Below are 16,957 nucleotides of genomic sequence, written 5' to 3'. Positions count from 1 at the left end.
TATGCACCACATTTTGTTTTCCTTCATCTGTTGATAGACACCCATGCTGGATCCATAGTTTGGCTATTGTCCATTATGCTGCTATAAACATGGGTATGCATATGTCACTGAAGTATGATGACTTCAATTCTTTAGGATAAACATCGAGGAGTGGTAAGACATGCAGGTCCCGCGTCAGAGAACGCCACCAGGAGAAAGTCCGTCACCACCGCAGAGTTGGGCATGTGCGGCCACAGCTCTGCCTGCGAAGGGGAGAGAAGTCAGGGAGCCACGGTGAGCAAGTGCAGCCTGCACCTCCTCTTCCCACTTACTTACTTATGTGTGTGTTCTGTGGTCTGGGGACCAAAGCCAGAGCCTCGGGTGAGCTGGGAAAATGCTCTACCAAGGAGCTGCACCCAAGCCCTTGACCTCTCCATATTCTAACCTGTACCTGTGGACCTAGCATTTTTTAAATGATTCTTCATTGGAGTAGTGACATTCCTTTTATTCAAATTGAGAATATGCTACTTTGTTATTGATGCTATTTTTCATAAGTTTCTTAAAGATTGAGGCTTATGCAACCTTGTGTCTGTGATCAGGTAAACTTTGTGATATTATATCATGTTTTAATACTGAATAAGATGCAATATCACTAAAATATTTTTGTCATTAATTATATATATATATATATATATATATATATATATATATATATATATATAGAGAGAGAGAGAGAGAGAGAGAGAGAGAGAGAGAGAGTGTTTTGGGTACAGAAGTTGGAAACTGTTCATCCTTATTACCATGATATTATCTTGATACATTTAACAATTGAACAGATTCTGTGTTCTGGATAGGATCTTGTTGTTGCTTGTTTACTTGTTTTCAGTGGTGCGGGTACAATAATTTTCAGACATTATGAGCATAACTTTGATTCCTAGTTATCTAGTTCAAAATCACAGTTTTCATCCTGGTGTAAAATGGGCGTTTATTTGAGTGTGTGCCCGCACTGGGATTGAACCTAGCATTTATGCATGCTAAGTGTGTGGCCTACCACTGAGCTACATGCCAGGCCCTGAGCAGCACATTATCAACAGGCCCAGTCTCTGCTTCTTTATTGAGCCAGATGAATGCTCTCCTCCTTCTGACAATCCTGGACAGGATTAGATAAGCTGACATGTACAGCATCCTTGGGAATGACCCAGGACCCTGTGATGTTGCTGAGATGCCCCTTGCTTTCGCTGCCAAGAGCGTTGCTATTGTCTCACTGCCTGAAGAGAACATATTGCTGTGGAGACTTTCTAGGAAGAGTTTGCTTGTCAATTCTGACTCACTCAGGATGAGGGGGCATTAGTACTGCGACCTCTTTACAGGAAGAATTCCTGTCCTATTTGCAGCTGCTAGGTCAGCATAATAGGCTGCCCCTCTGGTGGCTCTGCTAGGAGGCTACAATTAGCACCCTGGAGTTCCTACCCCTTCCAGTGTTTCTGTCTGTATTGAAGGAGTGTCATTTTTTTGGAGCAAGGTGAGGAGGTGTTGGGGATGAACCCAGGTTCACGGTTACATGCATGTGAGGGAAACTCCACCACTGAGCTGCACCCAGCCCTGTGCTCACATTTTAAAATTTGCCTGTTTTGATGGTTTCGGGGATGGATGCACACCAGGTGAATAATCCACTGCTGAGTTCATGGTTTCTTATGATGATGGGCTAGTTATAATTTCCTCCTCTCTTTTTTTGTTGTTGATGATTTTATTATAATTTTACTATATGTATTTTTTATGTACTATTATGCTAGGCACATAGAGCATGTGTCCAAAATATTTTTAAGCAAGGCAAATTTTCCAACTAAAGATCGCCAGGACCATCACTGTAGAAGAGGGAGCCAGAAGATTTGGCTCTATCACTTCCATTCACCTGGCAGGTGAAGTTGGCTACGTTCTTCACACAAGACAAATGCCGTTCGTCTGTAAAAACAGAATGATAATTTGTGCTGCTGTTATCAGTTGAAGTGATAGAGGTTCCTTCATCCATCTTATTCCATAATTAATTATTACCACAAATATGTACTAAGTGCTGCTATCACAGGAGTTTTATGAGTAATAAATGAAACCAAAGTCCCTCAGTCTCATAACGTTTCATCTATTTGATGAGACTGACTCTGGACAGTTAAACATGAGAGGAAAATCAAATATTTCTAAGGGTTTTAGATGATTCTTAGCTAGGTGAGGACAGCATATGTAACGGGGGAGGAAACAGAGCTTGGCCAGTTCACCAGGAATTCTTGGAAGTCAGCAAACCACTGTGGAAATAAAGCACCATAGTTTGACTCTTCCCTGGCCCCGATGTCTTGGTTTTGCCTTTTAGTAAGGTGAAGCCTCCCATGTGTCTGTTGAACAGATTTGATAAATTAGATTACTGCCCGAGATGTTCATACATTGGTTTGAGCAAGAGACAGAGTTAAATACTAATTCTACAAAAGACTTAAGAAGAGTTTTAATATAATTATATTATCCAGAAGAACTAGGGTCATGGGGGAAAAAAAACTTTTGAAAGTTTTAACTGATCTGCAAGCTAAAATTTCATTATTTAAAATACTTTTTCTTATTGTAGAAAAAGTCTGAGGGAACTGGTCTGAAGATTTGAGTATGCTGGGTGCATATACATGAGCTACATATATATTTAGAGAATGCTAAATCTCCTTTGCCACATCAGTTAGTATGCCTTAAAGATCTGGCATTCTGAAAGTGATTTTTAAAGTTTTAATTTCAACACCTTCTAATATGGATAGAATGTATTTCATTGAAATGACACTACCAATAGCGTTTTGCTTATAGATCTCTGTATGTAGTGAATGCACGGTCTATCAGCCAAAAATTTCCTGATTAGTCCCAATCGAAATAAGTAGCAGGGCTGACCACATCCTTGCTTTGGGGCAACTCAGGGTCAGGAGAGAAGGCCTGGGTTATACAGAACTCCATCTTAGTTTATTAATGTGCCGTAAATAGCATATATAAGCATGTATTTCTCTATCCTGAATGAATTGTGATTTTGCTCTATATGAGCAATTCCTATACACCAGTTTACACTAGTTTTCTAAAAGTGCAAAATTTCTTAATAATTAATAAAAATCTAGATATTAAAAGAGCTTGTATTTGTACAGATACATCACAGTTTTCTGACTACATAGTCATTCCCCACCCATAAATAGCCTGTTTCTTCATAATTTATTTGAACAAATTACATGATTAGTTTTGTCAAAATAGATCCCTAACCCTATGAAGATACATGCTGCCTGTTTGTCCTTTATATTTAGAAGTCTGAGGGCATCTCGATAGGGTCTTATGCTGTCTTCATTCTATTACCTTCAATCTTTGTAAAAAGTTGATAAAAAGCTTCAGATTGCCTTAAATTGAAGTTTGAAACATCACTTCGTTCTTTATTTTTTTTAAAGAGAGAGTGAGAGAGGGGAGAGAGAGAGAGAGAGAGAGAGAGAGAGAATTTTTAATATTTATTTTTTAGTTCTCGGCGGACACAACATCTTTGTTGGTATGTGGTGCTGAGGATTGAACCCGGGTCGCACGCACGTCAGGCCAGCGCGCTACCGCTTGAGCCACATCCCCAGCCCCTCGTTCTTTATTTTTTAAAATTTATGAAATAAACTCTGGTTAAAACTTAAAATTCTGTGTGGCAAAATAACATTCCAGAAGCAGAAGTTTTGGGGTTAAAAAGCCTGGTTTTTCTCTTGTCTAAGCCAATTCCAGCTCCATGAACTATCCTCTTAACCAAACAACATGGCAAAGGCCTGTGTTTTAAAAGTTTATTGTATGCAAACATCCTCCAAAATGATAGGTATTTTAAAGGAAGCTCTTCTATTTATTTACCGCATGATATGATTATAAACTTACATGAACAAAATAATCAAACTTTCTATTTAAAAATTACTTCTTACATCTATCAATTGCAGCTCAATTATTCCAGCTAAGATCAGTATCTCTAGGGAGTAATTTAGTGTCTTTTTAAAAAGATGAAGTGATAACTTAAAAAATTCAAATAGTATTATTAAACAAATATTCTCTTATGACCACAAATAGGACAGCATTTTCCTTAATAGAAAATGAACATATAATATGTGGACTTTTGTGTAAAAAAAATGAAAAGTGCTTTTTCTATTTTGTAGAATTTAAAACAAAATTCATTGGTTAAAGTTTTACTTAAGTTACTCCTGGAATCCCCATTGGCACATGTACATACGTGTTCAGTCACTCAGGAAGTCATGACTGTGTCTCTGACGTCTCTGTGGCCAGCTGCCAGGGACTGGATGGCAAATCAGACACACCTGAGCTTGGTGGGTCAGTGCCAGCCCTCCCCCTCTCCTTGGCTGTTCCATTCCCTGCCACCAGCGGACCTGCTTGCTTAATTGAATGATCTGTGCAGTTTTATGACACTATTAGTTTGGGAGAGCTTTCATGGGCTTGGGACACCTGATGAGCTATGTCAGGACCACACAGCTGCATCTCAGTGGAACTCCTTCTGTCTTCCCAGAGGGACTGGGAGCTGGTTCGCAGCAGTGAGCAGGATGCCTCGGAGAGATGCCAGGGATGGGTCGCAGTGTCAGGACAGTAAGTGCCACACCAGCAAACATGTCCCCACTGCATGTGAGAACTCACCCCTTTTATACTGGCTTCTACCACACGAGGTGCCCAAATGCAGATGGACCAAGTTTTCAAATACCAGCAAAGTCTAAGTGTCTCCCCATTTAAAGACCCCAGTAGGGCCTGGGGATGCATGCAGGCCCTGGGTTCCACCCAGCACCACCCACTCCACTGAGAATTGTAGGGTCTGGTTACAGTCTCCAGTTCACGTTTATGTACACAGGCGACCATCCTTCCTCATTCCAAGCAACTATTTTAAGTACTCAATTCTAAACATCTCCAAGTCAGAGGTCTCAGGAGGAAGTCAGAGCACTATCTCCTGACAGAAAAGGAGATTGGCACAGGTAAAGATCACATTCTGTATGTTTGGAAAAACCAATTTACATTAACTTCATCAATATCTCCCAAATTCACTTTTTAAAAAATTTTTCATACTTGTAGGGCATGATGTAATGTGGGGAATGTTGCATCAGAAACGAGGAAAACCTAACTTGCTGGCTGCTACCCGCTTCCCAGTCCTGGGGCCACATGTGGCTAAGATAGCGCCTGGCAATTAGCCAGAAGGCATTGCCATGGGTTGTGACGGAAATCGGACCACCTCTAGGATAGGCTCAGAACCCTTCTGGCCTCACAGACAGCTCATGTCTCCCATTACTGCCTGTAGGATGGGTGTACACATGAACTCTCCCCACCTTGCTGATCTTTATCCTGATTGGCTCCTGTACATTATATTAGCTGTGTGTGATTTCTCAATAAATGAGATCCTGCTTTGACTGTTCTCCCTGGCGCGTCTGATTGTCCTCCTGCAAGGGAGGGCTGGGTGTGGGCGGCCAGTGGACCTTTACCTTTCTTGGTTCGTCCTGGTCAGGTTGTGCTCTCCCGCAGGTCAGGAGGGAAGCGGGGGAGGGCTAAAAACCCCTTGACACATACTAACAAAAACGATGGTGGAGACCATCATTCTTAAGGCTTATAAGGGGAAAAAACTAAATGAAATTGAGACTTTGTGGTCTAGAAAGAGCCCTGTGGTAAAACCCAACGACACTGCGGATGCAAACTAGGTGATCACCTCATCACTGATGCTTTTCCTGCAGGAGCTCTGGCCATGAAGAAATGGTACAGTATGGCCTGTACTTGCACCAGTGAGCACTCATGTGCATAGTTACAGTTAAGAATACTTATCCAACTAGCCCATGCAATGGACCTTTCATTAGAGGGGAGGGAACCTGGTCCTTGGGTGCTCACTCACAGCTGACCAAGCTGCACTAGTCAGCTGTCACAGGAGGACTGACACAGGGTGGCTCTGTGTCCAAGTCTTTCACTCTTGTCCTTTACATATTACCCACTGGGAGGCATACCATTGCACAAACAATACTTATTGAGCACCTAATATTTGCTATGGATTATTATAAAATATGTAAATAAACTAAGGAAAAAACAGAAAAATAAAATCTGATGTCATAAAGCTTTAGTGTCTATTCAGGCTGGATGTGAGGGTAGAAACAGGCCTTAAAATAAAGAAACTACCTATTGTTTTAGGGGCTGTATTGTAATGAAAGTTTTAAGAGGGACACAGGGAACTGCAGTGTTCTTAGGGTCAGTGTGTTAAATATGTTCATATTGTTGTAAAACAGATTTCCAGAACATTCTCATCTTCCAGAAATGAAACATGTCTGTTATATAGTGACACTGGCTCTCTCCTCCCAGGCTCTGTGGCCACCATTCTGCTCTATGTTTCTATATATTTGATGGCATCAACTTCTCATGTAAGCTGAGTCCATCTTCTTAATTTTGCCTTCTTGTGGCTAGCTTAGTTCACTTAGTGTAGTATCCTCAAAGTTCACACATGGTGTGGCAGGTGGCATGGTCTCCTTTCTTTTTAAGGCTGATTAATGTTCAGTTGTGTGTATAAACCACCTGCTGAAGGACATCCGAGTGCTTCCAACTCTTGCTATTGTGAATAGAGCTGATGTGAATATGGGTGTGAAGGGCCTTGAAGGACAGTGTGACATAGGCAGATGGCTGGGAGTTTTCTGAATGACCAGAAGCTGGGGAGAAACAGGCCTCGGAGAGCAATTGTATGACAAGGAGTTTCAACATGAGGCTAAGTTGTCGAAAGCCAGGTCACAAAAGTTGTGTTGAAGTGGCACCCCCTCTCTCCATAGGAAAAGTCTTAACTGGGCTTCTCCAGGAATTCTCACCATGGCTGATTTTGGGACTGTCAGCCAAAGAGTCTCTGAGAAAAAGTTCAATATGGATAAATTTCCTATTTTCCTGTTGCCCTGTTTAGCTTGGCCACTGGCCAGGAAGATACCAGCACTCCTGATAATCAGAACCTCAATGACTGTGACTATGATTCTCTCTCTTCTGTGAGTTGTTATCTGTGGGATAAAGGAAAGTGAGATCACTGTGTATTAATGATGGCACATCTTCATTTTTGAGTGATATTTCAGATCAAAATGCAGCCTTTCCAACCTCAGAGGAAACATAATAATAAATCCTATAGAAAAGAGGCAAATATCATTAGGACCTCTTTCTTGGCCCCTTCAGACATGCCCTGGAGCTCCCACTTCAGCTTGCCTGGGATTCAGAGAGGAAGTGCATCCCTCTGACTGCAGGGGAGCACAGCCCCAGTGCTCTGGGAGCTCCTTCCCAGCTGGGAGGCTGGTGGCTCTTCTCAGGGACATGCTACAGGAAGAGGCAGAGCACAGAGCCAGCCGTGAGGCCTGTGGGCTCAGAGCCAGGCTGCACGCTGCTGTCACTCCAGGCCACCAAGGGTCCACAGGGACCAGCCAGGGCCCCTATAGAATTGCCCTCGTCTCCTCCCTCAGTCCACTGTTTCCCAAAGGATGATGCAGAACACAGTGAAAACTATCTCAGGCTCACTGAAAAGAGGGGACGTCAGACAAGGTGAAATCACTGAGCTTCTCCCTCACACCCAGGATGGTTGAAGACTCTCAAGAGAAAGAAAATGTCAGCATTTCTGGTCCTTCTAGGTGAGTCTGAATACTGGGGCTTCAGGGGGTGGTAGAGAGGTAAGTGTCTGTGGAGGGGGATCACGTGGGCTGCCGAGGACCTGGCAAGTCCAGAACATTCTTTCCTTCTGTGTCAGTTCAGTCAAGCAAGGAGCTCAGTGAGATAACCCTACATGTCCTTTTAATTATTTCAAGATTTAGAATCTTTTAAGTTGCCACATCGTGGTTTATATTTACGGGGTTAGTGTGACAATTCCATGCACATACATAACTGGTGACGATCTCATCAGGGCAGTTAGCATCTCTACCTCCTGAGTTTGCCACTCTTTCTGCTGGGAGCCTTCAAGCTCTGTTTCCCCTGAATTTTACTGGAGCAAGCCTGGAAGCCACTTCAGCAGAGGTCAAGGCTCCTCTGTTCTGAGATGACACCTGATCCAGTCCCTGAGGCGATGATGGTTCAGATGGTCATTGTCAGGAAGCTCGAGGACCAACTGTCTTCACACTGTTTTAATGTGGAACTTAATGTAAACATATTTATTACAGCTAAGAAAAGGCCATTAAGCTTCTTTACTGGGAAAAATTAGGTTCACCTCAAATAGTCAGTCATCTTGCACAGAGAATATTCAGGGTAACTGAAGACAAACACAGAGAACTGTGGGAGGCGAGCCCCTTTTCAAGCTTGCTAAACTTGATTTCCCTACATACTATGCTAAGGACACCAGTGCTCAGATGAAAGGACCTCTGTGGGGGTGGCAGGCACTGGAACTAGAGCATCCAGTCGGGGTGACCCGTGGGCATGCTGGGTTGGGCTGGTATTATTACACACATAAAGTAATGATTCTTTTTTAGAGAGAGAATTTTCTTGGGAATCACAAAATCCAAATTCTTTTTTTTATATTTATTTTTTTAGTTTTAAGTGGACACAGCATCATTATTTTACATTTATGTGGTGCTGAGGATTGAACTCTATGCCTCAAGCACGCTAGGCAAACTCTTTACCACTGAGCCACAACCCAGCCCCCAAATCCAAATTCTTTATTTTACAATGAGAAGAACTGGAGCCAAAGAGACACAGAAAATCTCTAAGTTAGCATCCCCCGCGCCCCGCCCCATGGTCCTCACTGTGGGGCTGTTTTTCCTTCCTGGGAAGTGAACTCACTTCTCAGTTTTGATAGCCAGTGTACACACAGGTCACAGGAGGAAGCATCATCAAAGGAAGAGGATTATTTGGGGTTTAACAAAAATTACCACAAGGCTTAATTTCCTTCAGGACAAATAATTTTGGAAATACACCAAGTGAGTGTGTGATTAAGATGAAAATATCGGGCTGGGGCTGGGGCTGTGGCTCAGTGGGAGAGCACTTGTCTCTCACGTGTGAGGTACTGGGTTTGATCCTCAGCACCACGTAAAAATACATAAATAAAATAAAGGTATTTTTATATAAAAATATTTTAAAGAGAAAAGAAAGTGTGCCGTGACTGCAGACTCTGCAGGAAGGTGGTGGCATCTTGCCTGACACAGTCTGGCTGGTCACCTGAGGGGAGGGAGGGAGGGGAGGGAGAGGGTGGGAGAAAGAAAGTCTCCTGCACAGTGTTTTTCTATACAGCCTCTGGGGCAGGAACGGTGAACATTCTCCCCATATTCCCTGTGCTCCTCCAATGTATCATCCATAACCACAATTGTTTCTTCATTGTAATGATACACCTATATGATTACAAATTTCCTTTCCCTTTTTATCTCTCCTTTTTGCCAAAAGCTTTACTTTTAATTTTTCCTTTAATTAATTAATTAATTAAATTATTTGGTACCCGGAATTGAACCCAGGGATACTTAACCATTGAGCCACATCCCCAGCCCTTTTAAAAAAAACATTTTATTTATAGACAGAGTCTTGCTTAGGGCCTCAATAGGTTGCTAAGGCTGGCTTTGAGCTTTTGATCCTCCCGCCTCAGCCTCCAGAGTCACTGGGATTACAAGTGTGTACTACTGTGCCTTGCAAGCTTTAATTTTTATACTTTAAATTTTATGCTTTTGTGATGGAAATATCAGACCTGAATGAAATGAAATTATAACATCATTATGAGGAAGAGTCTATGCCTGGGGAAAGGGTTAATTCTCCTATACTGTGTAACTCTCTGAACACTGTACAAACGTAGGTACATCACTTAATTGCTAGGCCAATTAACAGCTGTCAACTGTGAACTTATAGGCTTAGTTCTTTGGGAGGGAACTTGAGTTACTGCTGCGTGTGGTGAGGGCCACTTCATGAGAACACTCACAGGTGTTGTACTGTCCTTGTTCTACACCCGTGAACTACTTAACCTAGTTCCCTGTGCATGGTCTTCCATCACGTAGGCAAGAATTCAAACCCATCAGTGTTGGGATGGTTATGAAATGATGTCAGATCTCCCATCAAAACCCCTTGTAACATCAGCTTGGGGCCCAGAACTTCAGAGCACCAGCTCATTTTGGTCCACAGGCTTAAATAAAGAAGTTCTTAATAAATAAGCAGAAACTTCTTCAGCTCTTCTAGTGGCGCTTGGTCTCCTGCTGAGCGTGATTTCTATAACACTTCCATTTAATGCATTTAATAATAAAATAAAAACATTTTTACTCTGTGTAAAAAACATCACTAGACAGTAAGAACAGGATTATTTCGATATGACTCAGTGAGTATTCCCTCTTAGAGCTGCTTTATAAGTTCAATGGGTTATGCCAATAACTTCACTCATTAGTTCAGCTAATGAGTCAGGATATATTTTATAAGGTTGCCAACATTATTGTAAATATGTCAGGTTCACTAAAGGACATGTTTCTCAGTTTTCTCCCTGATCTGCCTTCTCGGCGTTGCTGGGACGCGCATCAGGAGTGGAGCTGGGCAGGTCGTTGAGCCTGCTGTGTCAGGAGAGCCGTGGGTGCAAGCGTTATCGCAGAGCAGAGCTGGACCCTGCAGCGGTGAGCACACACTGTTGGTCCAGAGCAAGGCTCAGTGGGAACCTGTCACACGTCCTCCCTCCATCAGGTCCACAGCATGGCGTCCACGGCCAACCACACGGTGGGGATGGAGTTCTACCTCACACTATTCTCCGAAGCCCAGGAGCTCCAGCTTGCACACGGCTTCCTGTTCTTGCTGATTTACCTGGTGGCACTAGTGGGGAACCTTCTCATCATCCTCCTAGTCACCGTGGACCAGTGTCTCCACACCCCCATGTACTTCTTCCTGAAGAACTTGTCCCTCCTGGATGCTTGCCTTGTCTCAGTCACTGTCCCCAACTTCATTGTGAGCTCCTTGGGCCACAGGAACACCATCTCTTTCCCAGGATGTGTCTCACAGGTCTTGTTGGTGACTCAGTTTGCTGGGACTGAGCTTTTCACCCTCACGGCCATGTCCTACGACCGCTATGTGGCCATCTGCCACCCCCTGCACTATGACATCATCATGAACAGGGGGCTCTGTGTGCAGATGGTAGCTGTCTCCTGGTTCCTTGGGGGCATCTTTGGGGTCTTATACTCTGCAGGAACTTTCTCTTTATCTTTCTGTGGCTCCAGAAAACTCCCACAACTTTTCTGTGATGTCCCCTCTCTGCTGAAGATTTCTTGCTCAAAGTCACATGTCACCATTGATGTTACTGTGGTCATTGGAGTCACATTTGGACTTTCCTGTGTTGTGTCCATTGGATTTTCATATGTGTACATTTTCAAAACTGTCACAAGAATGCCATCCTCACAAGGACGGTCAAGAGCCTTCTCCACGTGCTCACCCCATCTCATAGTGGTGACCACATTTTTTGTGACAGGCATCACTGCCTATTTGAAGCCAGTGCAGAAATCCCCACATCCTGTGGACTTTCTGGTGTCTGTTCTCTATTCCGTGATGCCTCCGTCTTTGAACCCTGTGATATACAGCCTGAGGAACAAGGACGTCAAAGCCTCTCTGTGGAAGATTTATGGAAACTGTGTCATAAGTATTACAGGGGAAACAAGAGAACTAGTTTGTAGGAAGGATCAGTGACATGTCTTTTTGTTGTTGCTGTGTGTGTTTTTAATAATTATGTAGATCTTCGTGATGTAATGTAAATAAATCAATATCTTGACTCAAGTACTCAATTTAACTTAAAAGTTCAGGAATGAGATTTTCAGGTCTGTGATCAGCTCCATGACCTCAGAACCTGTGTGAGCTGGACACGTGTTCCTCCAGTGTTTCCATGTAATTTGCTCAGGAGCACATGGTGGGCTCTGGATGAGGCTTTCAAGCTGCCGGGCTCCAGCTCTGAGGAACTGGTGCACACATTCCTTCACCTTGCAGAAGGGACCTTGCCGATGTGATGAGGCAATGTGGAATGGGCAGATTGCCCACGTGTCGCCATCTAAGCACGTCAACCCTACAAGCCATGGGCCTCCTAAGACTTGCCTAGAGGGAAAGATGTGCTGTGGGAGGCCGGACCTGCATCGCTGGCACTGGAGATGCAAGGTGGTAAGCTGCAGAGACAGTCACCTCCAGCCCTGGGGGGCGGAGGAAGCACACCCAATGGAGACCCCAGTCAGGAATGCAGCTCTGCTGGGGTTCAGCATGATGTGAGCGTTGCTGCCATTCTAAGTCTAGAAACTATAAAATAATGAACTACTTCTGTTTTAGGATAAGATGTTGGTGTCACCGTATGACTGCAGCAGTATGAAATTAGCATGAGCCTAAAAATCTTTGTCCCTGCAAATTCTCTTCAATCATACCTGGTGCGAACAGGTTTGTAGCCACTAAAGTCTCAGAAAAGCTGAGAAATGTTGGAAATAACACACAATTCTTGCTCTCAATATCTTTACAATATGGCAGAAAATCTTTCATTTATGCCTATATTTTCCTTGTATTTACTCATATTACAAATAAAACATTAATATGTTCTCATTTCTATTTCGTCACCAGCTTTATTATTATGAAATCAGATGTTATAAAAACTTCATCAACCTATCATTTCCTCAATTCTTGTCTTCATTATTGTTATGGATATTCTAGCAGTTAAAGTTGGTATTTGGGATTGCCAGTTATTTTGCCTCTATTTTATCAATTTATCGATGCCTTCATCATTATCCATACTGCCCTTTTATATATTTTAAACTTATCAAGACACATTCTTATTGTGTGGGAGACTGAAAGTCTAGCTTAGCCTTTGTGAAGACACTACACAGTCAGATCAGCCCTGTTGAGAGTCTGGAGGCAGCCAAGCCGGGGCTTGTGGACTGAGGGAGATGGCCCAGCAGTGTTCCTCTGCCTGAGGACCTTTATGGCTGAAGCTGCTGTGCAGTGTGGGGAGACGACTTCACACTGCAGAGCAGGGGCAGGGGCTGTGAGGCCGGGGTGCTCCTCACCAGTTCTGGGTGCTTATGGAGCACACCAGCCTGCAGAGCTTGCCCATGCAGGCTTCTTCTCAGCTCTGGGAGAGGACATCTGATACCAGGGCAACATGGTCTTTCCTGATGAGCACCCTGCATGGTTGGCTGATGGTTACTCCTCCTTGACTCCTCATGTGGAGGAGCACCACAAGAAGATGCTAGCCAGGGCTGAAAAATTATGAACTGCAAGGGGGTGGGGGGTGGGAGGGGTGGAGAGATTGCAAAGAAAATGGGGTCGGTGGAAAGACTTCAACTGAGATTAACACACAAATGCCCAGAGAAGACAGGTCCTCAGAAACATTAACAAGTCCTCCCTACTCTCTAGCTGGCATGATTGGTAAAAGCCTTCTCCTGTGTGAACCACTCTTAAAGACTTTAAGAGGTGTTTGATTTTCATTGCAAATGCCCAAATACCAACAGCAAGAGAAAGAAAAAAATCACAAAATTACAAAAAAAAAAAAAAAACCCAAACCCATGAAACATGAATCAATAAATGCAACAGAATAAATCTACAGAAACTAACCCTAGAGACACTGAGGTTTGTGAATTCCCTAGGAGGAAATAAGAACGACCTTACTATCAACCGTTCAATGTACTTAAAAATAACACATGTAGATAACTAAACAAAATCAGGAAAATGATGCTGTCAATAAAAAGAGGATATCAAATTTTGATTTGAAAAATATAATAACTGAATTGACAAATTTACTAGAGGTATCTAATAGCAGACTTGAACAAACCCAAGAATCAGCAACCATGAATACAGGTAATTTAAGATTATCAAGGCAAAGGGGGAAACAAACTAACAAAAAAGAAAAGAAAAAGAAAGAAAGAAAAATTAGAGCAAAGTGAAGAGAAAGCAGGGAACTGATGGGGCATTAGCTTGTGGATCAAGGGAATTCCCAGAGGAGAAGAGAGGGAAAGAGCCAGATGTCCTAAAACAGAATCATGGTGGAAAATTTTCAAAGTTTTAGGAATGAAATGTATGTACAAACTTGTGAAAATCCAATAAAATAAATCCAAAAAAGACCTATACCAAGGCACCTTATAAGAAAACTTCCAGAAATCACACAGAGAACCCTAAAAGAGGGAAAAAGTGACTGGGCAGATAGGAGGAAACTTCCATTGTATTATCAGCAGACTTCTCAGCAGAGACTCCACCAGCCAGAAGGGAGGGGAGCAGAATATGCAAGACTCTAGAAGAAAAGGAGCTTCCTGCCAAGTAGGATGCCCGCAGCCAAACTGCCTTCAGAAATAATGGGAAACCAACTTTCCTGAGCATGTTAAACATGACTAGAGTGTCCCCAAATGCGGCTTGATCCGAAGTCTTGTCCGGTTCTCAGCAACACTGGAAATTCTTCCACCCTCGTCCTTACCAGCACTGGGATGATGGCAGGAACTCCGGCAATGATGCTAAAGAAAATCCTGTAGCATTTCACTAAGAAAACAACCTTCTGAACAATTTAGTACATTATCTCAAGGTTTTTTTACATTTGAAATAAGCCTTAATAGTACTCATTACTCATTAGCTTCCAGGTGTGGGAGAACCATTGTAGTTACTGGCCTTGGAAATGATCAAACTTCAGGGATGCAGGCTGTCTTCCACCTGTAACATGCCCGGCAGCCCCAGATGGCCCCGGGAGAGTCTGGGGAGTGTTCCGGACTCAAACTGCCACTGGGCACAGGGAGCAAGAGCCTGGGAGACTGTGCCTCCAGGTCAAGTTTGGATTTGGGCTCTCGCAGTGGTGTCCCGCTCCCCGGGCAGGGGGCAGGGAAGAGCCGGCTGCCGCAGCTTGGAAAGTCCTTGCTGCGCCATGACCAGTTCGCACACGTGGCAGCCGCCGCACCGATTCACGCACCCTCCGGTAACAAAAAGTATTGAGTAATAGCCTTTTGCTGCAACTTTTTTCCTGATAATCCTTCCTCCTCTGAACTTTCTTCTTTCTGACTAGAGTTCCTGGGCTTCCATCAACACATGCCCTAACTATTCTTGGTTCCACTGGGGTGCTTCCTTCTCTTAATAATTTACTTCTCACCCCTTCCATATTTTCGTCACAAAGACAATACAATACACTTAGACAAAACAAGACACAAACATACTGTATCAATCCTCTCCATTTTCTCGAAATGGCCATATTTCCTCTCGCCCTATCTAGGGATGAGCAGATTTGCTCCCATCCTATCTTTCTAGGGACGGGCAGCTTTTTCTCGTCACTTACCCCCGAGTGTCCCGGGGCTCCCCAGACGGGCCACCATCTGCCTCAGTCTGCCTGCAGCAAAATAACCAGGGGGTGACGAGCAACTTGTGTAGATTGATACAGCAGGAGTGGGAGCCGTTTATTGTAGGACAGGAGGGGTATATATACATTCCACACAGCTTATCTTAATTAACATAAACTAGATACAGCAGTCAACCAATAAGGAATCTCCACACTTAATGGCTCCCTGGCGTTACTTCACAAACTGAAAGACCTAAGCAATTTCATTCTGCTTGGGATCTTATTTTGCTCTGAAACTTAACCTCTGATTTATTGTAGTCCTAAAGTCAGAAAAAAAACTACAGAAAAGCTCTGTGGAAACAGTTCTAGGAAAAGCAGGAAAAGCCGCAGATAGGCCAACATAACCACATATCTGAAATTCCAGATGGCTTCCACCTAGGTGTGGTGACCAGTATCTAAACTAGAAGCCCTGCAGTTCAGCACGTACACCCCTCTTGGCTTAAACCAATCAGTTTAAATGAATCCCCCTTTTGTACTGACCAATCACCCCTACCCAACTTGTTCCTGCCAGTGAATGTGCTAATCATGTTTTAGAGTTGTTATTTGATTTTCCCGAGGTGTGTGATGATTTGCTAAGGGATGCTATGATGTATGTGAAGTCCCTGCCCTCTCCAAAGAGTGTATAAAACTGCTGCAAACCCTGGGCTCGGGGCCTCTCAGTGTCACCAGTTGCTGTGTGTGCGCGGAGGACAGAACTAGCTCGCAATGAACACCTCTTTGCTGCTTACATCGATCTTGGGTCTCTGGTGGTCTTTGGGGGTCCTGAATTCGAGCATAACAAAACCACTCCCTCTGGCAAAATGCCAGGTGCCATCTTGACTTGTTTACAGACCCTAACACCCAAAGAAATGCCAACAGGAGCCATTCTAGTGGGAATGAAGCAACTCTAGAGGCAGCATCAGAATATACAGCACCAAAGCTCTCAGGTGAACGTACAGAAAACACAGGTTTTCTTTACTACTGTAATGTTGGTGTGCAAATCACTTCTAACTATGGTATATAACAACATAGGAATGCATAAGATGATCACAAAACCATGATACATATATATTATGAAGAGATGGGATTGTGACATCAATTACTCGAAGCTGAAGAAATGCAAAACAAGAAAAAAAATAGATGGTGTATGTTATTTCAGTACAGCTATCAGTCAAACACAGATCACTGTAACTTTAAGACTGATCTGATCCCCAAGGTCATCACAAAGAAAACCATTTGTGGGAAATGTGTAAGAGGAAACAAGACTCCAACTGTGTGGCTACAGAACAGAGCAAAGGCAGGCAGCCACAGAGGGAAAGAGGGGCAGTGAAGGAGGAGGGCGTGGCTCCGGGGTGCCTCTGAGGCCAGTAAGTGGGGGGCTTGCAGAGTTCGGGGAACAAGGGCACCGTGCATCCTGTCCATCGCAGCACTCCAGAGGAATCCATCAAACTCTCCAGGCAGAAGGCACAGGCAGGTTAGATGGACATTTTTAAAATGAGACTCACCTACCTTGCTGTCTGCAAGGAACTCAGGTCAGCTCTGAGGACGTGTGAAGGCTGACATGAAAACCGTGAGGAAGACCTCCACGCTGGCCAGCCCAGGAGCAGAGGGGCCATAAGGTAGCCAAGGAGATTTCAAGCTGGAAGCTCCACAGGCCCTGCAGTGGCTAATGGATGGATCGCTATGAAGAGACAACACCTGCAAACGCACCTA

General features: G+C 43.7%; 1 protein-coding gene and 1 pseudogene across 2 annotated transcripts in view; one reads left to right on the top strand and one right to left on the bottom strand.

Annotated features, from left to right (window-relative positions):
* Positions 1 to 16,957, bottom strand: part of LOC308647923 (olfactory receptor 2T3-like) — a 668,743-nt pseudogene that overhangs the window by 63,084 nt on the left and 588,702 nt on the right. The gene's annotated exons all lie outside the window — the stretch shown is intronic.
* LOC308652339 (olfactory receptor 14A2-like) lies at positions 10,633 to 11,613 on the top strand (the record flags this gene model as incomplete). Its single annotated transcript, XM_081300075.1, has 1 exon — positions 10,633 to 11,613. The coding sequence occupies one exon, from the start codon at positions 10,633 to 10,635 to the stop codon at positions 11,611 to 11,613; it is 981 nt and encodes a 326-aa protein (XP_081156201.1).

Source organism: Spermophilus citellus, assembly GCF_964194105.1.
Source record: "Spermophilus citellus genome assembly, chromosome: 1".
Classification (NCBI taxonomy): domain Eukaryota; kingdom Metazoa; phylum Chordata; class Mammalia; order Rodentia; family Sciuridae; genus Spermophilus; species Spermophilus citellus.
The sequence above is the reverse complement of the archived record's forward strand: the minus strand, read 5'-3'. Positions and strand labels throughout refer to the sequence as shown.